General features: G+C 40.5%; 1 protein-coding gene and 1 non-coding gene across 2 annotated transcripts; both read right to left on the bottom strand.

The window, feature by feature from the left end:
- Window positions 1-275: 275 nt before the first annotated feature.
- LOC137707996 (protein rough sheath 2 homolog) lies at window positions 276-2154 on the bottom strand. Its single transcript, XM_068446956.1, has one exon. The coding sequence runs from the start codon at window positions 1531-1533 to the stop codon at window positions 412-414; it is 1122 nt and encodes a 373-aa protein (XP_068303057.1). The 5' UTR covers window positions 1534-2154; the 3' UTR covers window positions 276-411.
- Window positions 2155-3505: 1351 nt separating this feature from the next.
- TRNAG-CCC (transfer RNA glycine (anticodon CCC)) lies at window positions 3506-3576 on the bottom strand. Its single transcript has one exon. It is a non-coding gene; the product is annotated as a tRNA-Gly (tRNA).
- Between the last annotated feature and the right edge of the window lie 9366 nt (window positions 3577-12942).

Raw genomic sequence — 12942 nt, 5'->3', positions numbered from 1 at the left:
AAACTGAAAGGTAGTACACTGAGATTAACCTTAATTATTAATACTACTTTGATAAAAGAATAGCGTATATTGAGTTAAATAGACAATTCTACAGGTTGATGCTTATTTTATTTAATTTTAATAGGAGGTTGATGCTCAATTATTAGTGTTGAATTATTATGTTATTTCCCAAATTCAATATTCTTTTATAATATAATTAAAATCGTGTGGAGAAACAAATAAAACGAAAGTAATATTATAATTACTTTAATTTTCTTATCATAATCTAAAAATTATATCTAAAAACTTTTATTTAAAGAATATTTTTTGTCACTAATAACAGAAAAAAGAGAAGGAAAATGAAAGATGACAAGTTGCAGAGAGTGTTAATTCAAGTAAAATTCCAAAACCAAACCACATAATTAGTTCTAATTAACATGGTTTACTGCTAAACCCATGATTACGAACCCCGACCGCAATCATCTCCACAAGTTTCGCCAGCTTCGCATGCTTCCCGCACCAAGCTTCCACAAACTTCGCCTCCTTACCCTCCGCCTCCCTCTGCAGCGCGCTCAGCTCCTCCCTGTAATCCCTTTCTATTCTCCCCACCAACGCCACCTCCTCCTGTCTCAAGCACCTTATCTGCGCCTCGATTTCCTCCACCGCCTCCCTCTGCTTCCTTCCCTTCTCCGCCTCCAGCTGCTGCTCCAGCCTGCTCAGCCGCCATGTCGCCTCCTTCTTCTGCTGCATCCAGCTCTGCATCCCCTCCTCCACCTCTTTGCACAGCTGAATCAGAGTGCCCATCTGATAAAAACGGGTCGGGTCCGTGTCGGGAACCGGATCGGAGGGAGACAGCGTCAAGCTTACCGAAGGCGAAGGGGTGGTGGAGGACGTGGATGACGTTGTTGATGACGGGTTAATGTTCATCCACTGAGGCATAACGGAAGGTGCAGTTACGGACGTCGCGGTGGAGCCGACCGACCCGAGTGAAAGTACCGGGTCGGGTTCTTGCATCATGGTGGTGGACTGGAACGCAGCACCGTAAACCTTTGGCTGGACGACGTATTTCTCGGCGAAGGTTTCCAGTATGTGGTCGTAGGGACCCTTAACGGCCTTCTCCGGAGATCCAATTCCGGCGACCGCAATATTCATATCCGGTGGCAGCTGAGTCGACGACGACGATGTACTGCACAGAAGGTGTTTGTTCTTTTGCCTCTGAGACTGCAACTTGAGCTGCTTCTCCTTAAAGACCTCCCACCACTTGCCGAGGCGCTTAGGGGTGCGGCCGGGGAGCTCGGCGGCGATCTTCTTCCACTTGTTGCCGTGCTTTGCCTGGAGGGAGACGACGAGGGCCTGCTCCTCTGGGGTGAGCGAGCCCTTCTTCAGGCCGGGCTTCAGGTAGTTCTTCCACCGCTCCAGGCAGGACTTGGGGTCACGGAGGAGGGGCTTCCCCATCCGCTGGGAGACCAGGCTCCACTCTTTCGGCCCATATTGCTTCACGTAGGCTCGCAGCAAGGTGTCTTCTTCCGGTTGCCAGCGCTGCCGCTCCTTCATTTCATCGCCATGTCTTCCGCCGGAATTGAGAGAAATCGCAACCGCTGACGGAGGAGGAACTGATTCCAATTCCAATCCAACAAACCCAATTCTCAATTCCACTTCCCGTTCTTACTAAATAGTACGGATTTGGGAAATTATTAAGGATGGAATGGAGAAGGGGATATCTTTGTTTGTAATATATAGCTGGGGATGGATACTTGATGCGCGGGGAATGAGCTTGAGGAGACGCGCCACTTCGTGGGGGGTGGTGGCATCAGTGAAAAGTGAAACGGTGGCAGTCGTATTTGCTGGTTTTAGGGCGCATTGAATGATAGTGGAGGATTTGCCCCGATGGGATTAGTCATTGGAGAGAGAGAGAGCAGGATCAGAAGGCCAGGAATCAGAGAGGAGGGGGCGGGTGAGTGACAGTGATTAGTCAGAGTGGTGGACAGGCGACTGGACTGGACTAGGGCAATACTGGACAGCAAGACTCCCTACCTCACAATTACTGTGCATGGATAGCAAAGATGCCGAGTGGAATTCAACCCCCACTCTTATCCATATATGTACTACTCTAGTAACTGTTCAATTACCATGTTGATAGAGAAAAATGCATATGCCTTGGTGTGACCTAGGCTTGTTGGTTGGTTGGTGGCTTTGTCTCAACGGCAGCGGTGGAGTTACAATTTTTATCATATAAGAGCGTAAAAAAAAAGGAACTAGAATATGGTTAAGAATGAGATTACAAACAAAGAAAAATTGATTACATTTCGACAAAATAATTCACAGTTATCCTTGGTGAGCTTTCATGTTTTGAAAACGTTAGATAATAAGTTCATAGTCAATCCTGTTGTGTATTTCTAATCAACAAGCAATTATCCTTGCCGTACTAGTCCTTGTTTGGTGAACTTTCAAAAAGGAGACGCATTAAATTAGACAACAATAAAATCGGCTACGAGACAATTCCAATCGTCTTCAGTCTAACCAGCTAATGGGCATGTTACTTGTTAATTAATCATATTGATGCTCAAACAAAAAGGTAATAAAAAAGTTAGAGCACTGCGATTAAATTCTCGATAAGAGCATCTCTAATGGACTAGCCAAATCACCGCGAACCGTATTTGGTTGAAACTCCCCAAGTAATGCAAATGCACAAACACAAATGGTATGTGTAATGTGCATCAATGCACGTGTAATAATGAGAGTGTAATGTTGAAAGGGGTAATTGTTTGTGTTGTTGTGTCTTGTTCTTGTATATAAAGGCGAGACGCATCAACGCATTTATCGGATCTGTTTTTGGCTGCTTTTTCTCCGTCTTTTGTTTCTCGCTGTAGGTGTATGGGGTGGGGATTTCAGGATTCAAACTTTGGAGTTATATGCACCAGCATATTCATGCACATAAAAGATGGAAGGGAAATCCAGTTAGTTGCATCAAAGCATTCTATTCACGTGTCGAGCCCAATGCTCTTATCTCACCACTAAAAATTGAGTATGCATACTTTTTAAAGACACGTTCGTTTATTGTGACGTTTTGTGTTAACAATATAATGTTATGCATATAAATTTTTGTCTATATAAGTTTATATTATAATCACAAGACACCACAATGAGCAAGAGATATCACAATGACAATATACTTGTATCACATAAGTCTTGATGTTGCTAAAGGTGTTTCACATCGAAGATGAAAGGTTAAGGAAATTGTTTAAATTTAAATGATCTCATGGTTTCTCGTCCTCATGCTTCAACATCACCTGTTATACAATTTACTTATATTAGCATATGAATAATTCACAAATATTATGCGCATATATCTAACTATGATCCGTAGTAACGTAAAAATTTCTACTTTTAAGTGAATGAGGCAAGTAGGCAAGTATTTCACACATTTGGACCTGCTATATATTTGCCACTACTTTACTTGCGACAACAGGTCCCCATTCTTTGAGGCCGATTTGGTTGGAGCCGAGTTTAAGGTAAAAAAAGAAAATGCGCATCCAGGGAATCGAACCCTGGTCAGTACCGTGGGAGGGTACTATGATACCACTACACCAGATGCGCTTGCTGGTTAAGATTTCATCACAAACTCATAAATACGTAAGCTTAATTCATGGCCATGAATTATGACGTCTAGAGTTTCAAAATATCTAATTGCTTACGAGTAATTTGAGTCGAATTCTGCACGAGTATAGAACCCAAGGTATACACAGTTAGAAGACAACTAATGTTAATCATTTTATACGAATATTGATTTGTGTTGAGTCATATATAGATTGATATGAACATGACACGAATATAAATGAGTTCCAAGTTTGATATATTTTTGCCCCTAGTTGTTGGAAACTGAATCGTTTCTAAAGGCGAACTCTTCACCATGCATTGTGGCATTCAAGTTTCAAAAGCTCGAGTTGCATGACCTTTCATGGTAGGGTTGGTAATTTGTACAACTTTTGTTCATTATCCTTTTGAATGTCGATAAATTCATAAGTTGACGCGAATACATGTCATACATTTCTTTTCATGAACATCTGTCAACTTCAATTGATTTATTGTATGAAATCTAGAATATGTGACGGTATTGTGCGTGAAATTAATCAATCATCCATGCGTCACATATTGTATTAATTGATGGAAAATGTTGTTTGGTTGCTTTTGCAGTAAAAGTTCAATAACTCAACGTGTACGAGATCAACGAGCGAAATCGTTCAAGCCCTGCATATCTCAGTTTAAGCCAGAAACCTGTGCATGCTCTCGGAGACCTTGTGCCCTTCACAAACAAACTAATTTTATTTTTATTTGGAAATTGGATTCACCAATTTTCTCTAAAAACATATTTATTTAAAAATTAGATCACTGTTGTAGGCCTATTTGATTAAGCTATTCAAGGGAGGGTTTGGAGAAAGAGAGGGGCCCGGCAATATTGAGGGAGAAGAGAGAATGATTTAATTATGAGGTGTGTTTGAGTTATCTCATTGTGCATTTATTTATAGTAGTAGGGTAGGCAAAAACCTTTCCTTTTAGGATTACAACTCTTAATAGGTAATCAACTCCTATTAGGAATATAAGATACATTCCCATATCTACTAGGATTTACACAATCACATTCCTATTCTAAATATGAATGCAACACTCCCCCTTGAGTGTGTAATTATTCAACAAACCATCGCATCAGATCTTCAGCAGATAAGGTAGAATAGTTGATGAAGTCATCGACACAACGGGTGAACGCGAGTCTTAAAATTTAAGGAAGTATGCATTTGTAGTAAAACTCACAAAACCTCGCTATGGTAAAACCCAAGGCATGGGGAATACCCATAGACTAAGGAGAAAAGTGAGAAGTGTGCATAATGTTTAAAACAAACGTCAAACAGGACAAAGGTAGTGAACTCAACGGAGTATGATTATCTCAGGATGGGTGCCTCATCAAAACCTCGTTAAGTAGTAAAAACCCAATGGGAAAAATGCTCCTAATCGTAGGAAAAAGAGTACATTAAGATCAAGTAAGTATGTTTTAGGATACTCCCCCTGAGTTAGACATAATTTCTAAATAAGAGAACTGCAAGCGATTCAACTCAGATAATTTACGCATACCGATTCCTTGGACGAGCTTTTGAAAAGTAGACTTGGGCAATGACTTGGTGAAGAGATCGGCCAAGTTGTTCTGGGAACAGATTTGCTTAACTTCAATGTTCTGATGCTGCTGCTGCTGGTGTGAGTAAAAGAACTTCGGGGCTATGTGCTTGGTGTTGTCTTCCTTGATGTTTCCCTTCTTTAACTGCTCGATACATGTTGCATTGTCTTCAAAGATCGTCGTAGGAAGGTTAACGACTGATGTAAGACCACTAGTGCTTCGAATATGTTCCATAACTGCTCTCAGCCAAAAACATTCACACGATGCTTCATGCAGGGCGAAAATCTCATCATGGTTCGAAGAAGTCGCAACTAGTGTTTGTTGGTAGACCTCCAATATATAGCGGTGTCTTCAATGGTAAAAACCTAGCCTATTTGAGAATGTGCCCTATGTGGGTCAGACATATATCCAGCATCTGCATAACCAACAAGGCGAGAATCAATCTGAGGACCATAGGGGGCGTTAACACTCGAAGATTCGCAGGTATAGAACAAGCCCAAATCCGTTGTACCCTTGAGGTAGAGGAAAATGTCTTTAATACCATTCCAGTGTTTGTGTGTGGGCGCATTGCTGTATCTTGCCAAAAGATTAACAACGAATGAGATGTTGGGTTTAGTGCATTGAGCCAATTACAATAAAGCCCCAATTATACTTAGGTAAGGAACTTCAGGTTCCAAAATCTTTTCCTCATCCTCATTTGGATGTAAGGGATCTTGTTTAGCATCTAGAGTTCGAACGACCATGGGTGTACTCGAAGGCTTCGCTTTATCCTCATTAAAATGTCGCAACATATTTTGGGTGTAGTTCGATTTATATACTAGGATTCCATCTGAACAATGCTCAATCTCCAGGTCGAGACATTATCGAGTTTTCCTAAGATCCTTCATCTCAAATTCCGATTTCAAATGCATAGCAATTTCCTCAAGCTCTGTAAAAGTTCCAATAAGGTTCATGTCGTCTACATAAACTGCAACGATTGCAAATCCATAATGTGACTTCTTTATGAACACGCATGGGCATAATTCATTGTTCACATAACCCTGACTTGTCAAATATTCACTTAGACAATTATACCATATCCGCCCGGATTCTTTTAATTCGTAGAGTGACCTCCTCAACCTAATTGAGAGAATGTTCTGTGGTCTAGAACTATTTGAACCAGTCAATGGAAGTCCTTCTGGAACTTTATCCCCATAGAGATACGCGGTTACCATGTCCATAAGTTGCATATTTAGTTTTTCAGAAACTACCAAACTGATTAGGTAGTGGAACGTTATAACGTCTATTACAAGGGAATATGTCTCCTCGTAATCAATCCCAAGGCCCTGAGAGAAGCCTTGTGCTACGAGGCGTGCTTTGTACCACACCATTTCATTCTTCTCATTACGCTTCCTCACGAAAACCAAATTGTAGCCAACAGGCTTTACGCGTGGTAGTGTACGAAACGATAGGTCCAAACACTTTATGTAACGCCCCACCTCGAAATATTTATTTCAGAAAATAATATTGGTGATAGGCCCAAACTAAACTCTTGTTTAGTTAACTACCATTAATCACAATTCTTTACTTCAATTTATTTTTCCCTCACAAAATTTATGATCAACATTTATTTACCAAAATATAAGGTTAAATCTCAAATTATTCACCAAATTCCTTTTCTTAGCTCAATTTCTCAAAAAAAGATTTGTCTCAATTATTTAAGGTTGCATCTAATCCTTTTTGGACTACCTACGTACCCTTGAACGGGATCAAGCATTTTGTAGTTCACCATTCAATCTTAATCCATTTCCGATTATATTCCAAATAAACGAAATATCCAACATTATTTCTAATGATTGAAACACATCCAATGGGTACCAAATTCGTATTTAGAATATCCAAATTTGTACAAAATGGTAGCATCGGCTCACTGGCCATGCGGCACTATGGGTGGCGGTTTCTAGCGAACAGAAACCCAATTTTCAAACTAGCTCTAAAAATTACCAAATTTTATAGGTAAGTACAGTTCAATGAGAGGAACAACTTTCATACCTGAGATGAAGTCCAATTCGGCCGAGAAATACCTCAAATCGCCCTCGAACTGTAAGAAACCCTTGATTTGGGTGTTTTTTATTCGACTCCAAAACAACTCTGTCGCCCCCAAACTTGTTTAGGCTTTGTTCCTGGGCTCAAGAGAATGCTATAGGTGGTGGTGATTGATGGAATTTGTTTCAGAAATAGGAGAATCGACAACAAGAACCCCCACACCCACTGTGCGGTTTCTCCCAAATTCAAGGCCAATTTTCCTATATTTTTGGATCAAATTAGTAGAGGGAATGACTGGGTTCGAGGTAAGAATCATTTTGGTGCCTGTCCTGTCATCAACAATGGCTTGAATTGGGAGATATGGCCTGGTCAAGTTGGCGAGTCGAAGAGGGATTTGGTTCCCTCTTTCTCTTCTCCCTTATTTCCCCTCATTTCCTTCCCTCCTAATTAGCCGGTCCCCTTCCTCCTTTCTCTCATTTCTCTTATCTCTTTCTCATCCCAGCCGTCCATCTCTCACTCTTTTTTTATTTTGCTTTCATCCCAGCCACACATGTGGCATATCACATGGCTCCAGAAAATCTAGAGCCTTCTAAAGAAGGTTAAAATTACCAAAATATTCTTGACTTTAAACGTTAATAACTTCTTCGTTATAATTCCGTTTCATAAACGGTTTGAGCCTACGTGTTTGTAAGATCGAGCTCTATTAAAAAATATAAATGTGACCTCGAAAGGTATATGGATTTTAGATAATTAATTTCCAAACTTCAAACTTCATAACTAATTTAATTTAAAACTAGATTCAAATAAATTAATATAAATTCTTCAAAAATAATATAAAATCTCAATAATACAATTACGTAAATTATAATAATTTCCGGTAACAAAATTTTAAAATTCCTCAATTAAATTTTCGTAACCATAAATCGATTTATCTTTTATTTTCTCCACATATTCAAAATTATGAATATTCTATTTCATATTTTGAGCGAATCGAGTTCGACCTAGATTGCTTATTTCCAGTTTAACCAATCGGTTCTACGTTGGCATTCATTGACGGAACATGGTTCAATGTCATTGCTAAGCATGATGCCAGTAACTACTGAGTACCCAAATGCATCGTTGATGATCATCTCATTCTTATTCCAAACCTCATCCAATACTGCGTAGTGGACCAAAATCTTGCGATTCTCGGGAGGCCAACATGTTTCATCTGAAGCATTAACGTAATTTAGAATAACCTCATGCGTTGGAACAGATGAGTGAGTGATGGTCAGATTCAAACTAGGGTCACTAGTTGGTGCCATTTTCCTTTTCCAAGGTTGTGAATCCTTTGAACCAAGGGGTCTGCCACGCTTCAGGGTCGGAGCAGATGATTGGCTAGCCACCAACGTAACTTGCCGTGTGGAAGGTGCAGCCTCCTCACCTTCGAGAATGGTCCAACCTTCCTAGGCGAGTTGTGGATGTACGTGGGGTACATCTATCATTGCAAGTGCGTTTGCAGCGGGTATATGTGATATTGTCACATTTGCTAGATCATTAAAAGCATATAGCATGCTTTAAGCAATGCTCTGAAGATCTATAATTCGGCGCACCTCAGTTTTAGATTGAGCAGTGCGGAGATCTAAATGAGACATAGTGGGAGCATACCACTATAATTCGCGGCGTTCTACATGAACGTTAGCATGCTTATTTCCCCTTAACGATAGGAAGATTGTCTCATCAAAGTGACAATCCACCAAACATGAGGTAAAGAGATCTCCTGTCAAGGGTTCTAAATAGCGAATAATTGATGGCGAATCATAATCGACATAGATTCCTATTTTTCTTTGAGGACCCATTTTGGTACGTAGTGGCGGCGCTATTGGCACATAAATGGTGTACCCAAACACCCGTAAATGCGAGACGTCAGGCTCGTATCCAGTGACTAACTGTAACAGTGAATGTGGTTAGTAGTGGTGGGCCTCAGGTGGACCAACATAGCTACGTACAATATTGCATAGCCCCAGGCAAATACCAGCAGTTTGGTTCTCATAACCAAAGTCCGAGCTATCAATTGAAGGAGCTTTATGAAAGCTTCTGCCATGCCTTTTTGGGTGTGAAAATGGGGTACAAGATGTTCCACATCAATCCTTACTGACATGTAATAATCGTCAAAAGTTTGTGATGTAAACTCTTCAATGCTATCCAATCGAATCAACTTAATCGGATAATCAGGGTGGTGAGCCCGTAGCTTAATTATTTGAGCTATGAGTTTAGCAAACGCAGCGCTGCGTTTGGACAATAGGCAAACATGTGACCATTGTGTCGATGCATCAACCAACACCATAAAGTATCTAAATGGTTTGCATGTTGGCTGGATAAGTCCATAAATGTCCCCTTGAATCCTCTGAAGAAACTTAGGGGGGTTGTGAATGATTTTTGTATGTGAAGGTTGAGTATTCAACTTCCCTAAAGAACACGCTTTGCATGGCGATAGTCCAACATAAGGAGGTAACCGATGCCTATGTGATGATTTGAGGATACGGTACATCATGTCATGTCCAGGATGTCCCAAACGGTCATACTAAAGCAGCAAAGTGTCTTGGAACTCAGGCATAAGGCTGGCCACACTGTGGGCTTTTATGCCACGAATGGTTGTGATGTACAACCCACTCGGAAGACGTTCCAACTTCTTGTGAATACGCTTTTGGCTATATTCGTACGAAGTGATACAAAGAAATTTAGAACCATTATCTTTAATGGTTTGAATATAATATTGATTATCTCGAATATCTCTAAAACTCAGCAACGTTATTCTGAAATGTGGAGAATAGAGTGTCTCCTTAATGGTTAAGTTTGTACCATTGGACAACATGATAAAGGCCTTTCCGTATCTTTCAATCAGGTTAAATGGGCTTGAAAGAGTTGTCAGATGAGCTTTCTTGGGTATCAAGTTAGTAAAATAGTGTTATTCACGCAAAATGGTGTGCGTAGTTGCACTATTTGCCAGACAACTAACTTTCCCACTAGACATACCTAGAAATAAATTGATTGAATTGGTCACATGCATAAATATAATTTCATTCATTCAATTAAGCAATTCGAGAAATAATATCCATTCAAATAACAATCCATAATTCAAAACAAACTAAAACCAAACAAATTATTCCAAAGACTAAGAAAAATTGTTCAAAATTAAACCATAAACCTAGAAAATAAGGGGGAAGGGCCGCCACTCCTAATGGGTTCGACCACTAGGTTTAAACGCCCTAAAAACATGTCTAATTTATTCTTCCATAAGAGCTGATACCTCTTGAAAATCCGATATCTCCATTAATGTAGTTACATATTCCGGATGATCCACATGTGCAAAGTTAGACTCATGACCGGAATGATACTTGGCAATAGCCTCGGGGGAAGCTCGGCATACGCGTGACCAATGATCCCTTGATCTACAGTGGTATCATATGTCCAGTTCAGATGAAGCAGGCTGAATGAGAGCTTTGCCCTTGTTCTTGAAGTTTGGGGCCTTAGGAGTGAGTGGTGGACGATGCTGGGTCACATTTCCTCCCTTAGGTGTGGCACTTTGTTGACCTTGGGCTTGTGGTTGGGCTTGCCGTTCATTGCCACGACCACGATGGTTTTTTCGTCGTTTGTGGCTGTTAGAATTGGTGTCATGTGCTTTAGGCGCGACGTTTGAGCCAGTTGATCAAGCTTGATAATTCTTCATCAAAAGCTGGTTCTGCTTTTCAGCAAGAAGTAGTACAGAGATCAAATGTGAAAACTTGGTGAATTTATGTGCCCTATATTGTTGCTGCAGGACAATATTGGTGGCATGAAAGGTTGAATAGGTATTCTCCAAGAGATCTGATTCGGTTAGTTTCACTTTACAGAATTTCAGTAGTGAACAGATTATACAAACTTCAGAGTTGTACTCATTCATGGACTTAAAGTCTCGGAAGCGAATATGCTGCCAATTGTGTCTTGCTTCAGGCAAGTATATGTCTTTTTGGTGATCGAAACGGTTGGCCAGAGCAAGCCAGAGGATGCGTGGGTCCTTATGAGCGAGTTACTCGGTTTGCAGTGCATCGTGGATATGTCTTTAAAAGAAGATCATTGCAGTAGCTTTCTGAGCTTCGTCGATAGGTGCCTCGATGGTGGCTCTGATGCCCTTTGTAGTCAGATGGAGCTTCACGTCTTGAACCCACTTCAGATAGTTTCTTTCGGAGATTTCTATAGCAGAGAAATAGAGCTTGTTCAAGTTCGACATGTCTTTAAAACGGAGGGAAAAAAAACGTGATTAGTCATATGGTAATCCATAGACATATATCGTAGAACATACAAGTTCTATAGATATGTATTGGTTTAATTTATGCATGAAAACTACAGGTTTTAAGTGGAATGTTTTGAATGAAAACTTGAGGTTTCAAAGACACTAAATATGAAACTACAGGTTCAATTTAGTTTTTATGAACAATTAGTTCATAAGGAGAGGTTCCTGCAAGAAACACATAATGCAATATACTAATTTCAATATAGTGGGTTTGAGTTTCTTCGGGAACTCAAATGTGAGAGCTTCGTTACTATGAAAGTATGTTAACGGTTCAAAGTATGAAAATAAATTATTTAATCATTAATGTCCAAAAGTGATCTTCAAGTCAATACTTATGGATTCATTATCAGATTAAGGGATTGCAGATCACCTTTAGTTAATTCAATAGATCGGGACCAAACATGGTCGATCGTGGAATCAAAATAATGCTAAAATATTAGCGTTGGGTCGAAAATACCATAGCCCAAAAATTGGGTTAGGTGCCGTGAGCAAAGGGGCTCGGGTGTGGCTGCAATAGTAGCCCACAGAGTGGGTTTAGGCCACGGGTTGAGTGACAGAAGCCCAACATTATGCTGGCGAGCCGATGGGGAGCATGAGTTAGGCCCAGCAAATTGCTGGCCTTGGGTTCGCATAGGGAGCCCAACTGAGATTGGGTTCAAATCGGGCCATGCTTCAACCTAGCAAACTGGGTTGCGGGAAGTGGGCCGGGGTGACATGGCATAAGCCTAATGGGCTAAGGACGCACGGGACATTGGGCCAAAGGCTGTAGGCTTTTGGTTTGGGTGAATGGACTATAGGTCCATCAATCAGATTAGGCCTTAGGGTCTTGGGATGTCTGGGTCAGTGCACCAAACCCAAAAGGTGCTGCCGTGTGATCCACTTGACTAGGTTTCAGGCCAGTGGTGGTCCATGGTGCCACGGTGGGTGCTGCGGTGGTGGTGCTGCATAGTGCCCGCTGCATATATATTTTCGACATGGTTAGGGTTTTACATACCCTAGATTTGCTTCTAATTTATGAATATACTTTGACTCACAATTCCACATAGTAATTTAATTGCGTAATGCATGAAACAAAGATATATATTGACAAATTTATGAACATATATATCGTAAGGAAAATATAAACATAAAGTGGTTCATGCACATGAGAAATGTTTTCATGCTTCGTGGACGTTTCAAATATCTTCTTTTATTTTAAGCGTACCTGATTAGATGAAAACAAAGAGAAACCTTTGAATTTTGTGGAAGATAGCATCCTCCTACGATGCGTCAATTTCTCAGCTTCTAGCAAGAAAGTGCTGATAACATGTTGTAGACCAATTTGATTACGCTATCTAAGGGTTTAGAGAAAGAGAGAGAGGGGGACTGGCAATATTAAGGGAGAAGAGAGAATGATTTAATTGTGGTGTGTTTGAGTCACCACATTGTGTCTTTATTTATAGTAGTAGGGTAGGCAAAA

This window comes from Pyrus communis, chromosome 11 (assembly GCF_963583255.1).
Source record: "Pyrus communis chromosome 11, drPyrComm1.1, whole genome shotgun sequence".
NCBI lineage: Eukaryota > Viridiplantae > Streptophyta > Magnoliopsida > Rosales > Rosaceae > Pyrus > Pyrus communis.
Note: the sequence above shows the minus strand (reverse complement) of the source record. Positions and strands in the feature narration are given on the sequence as shown.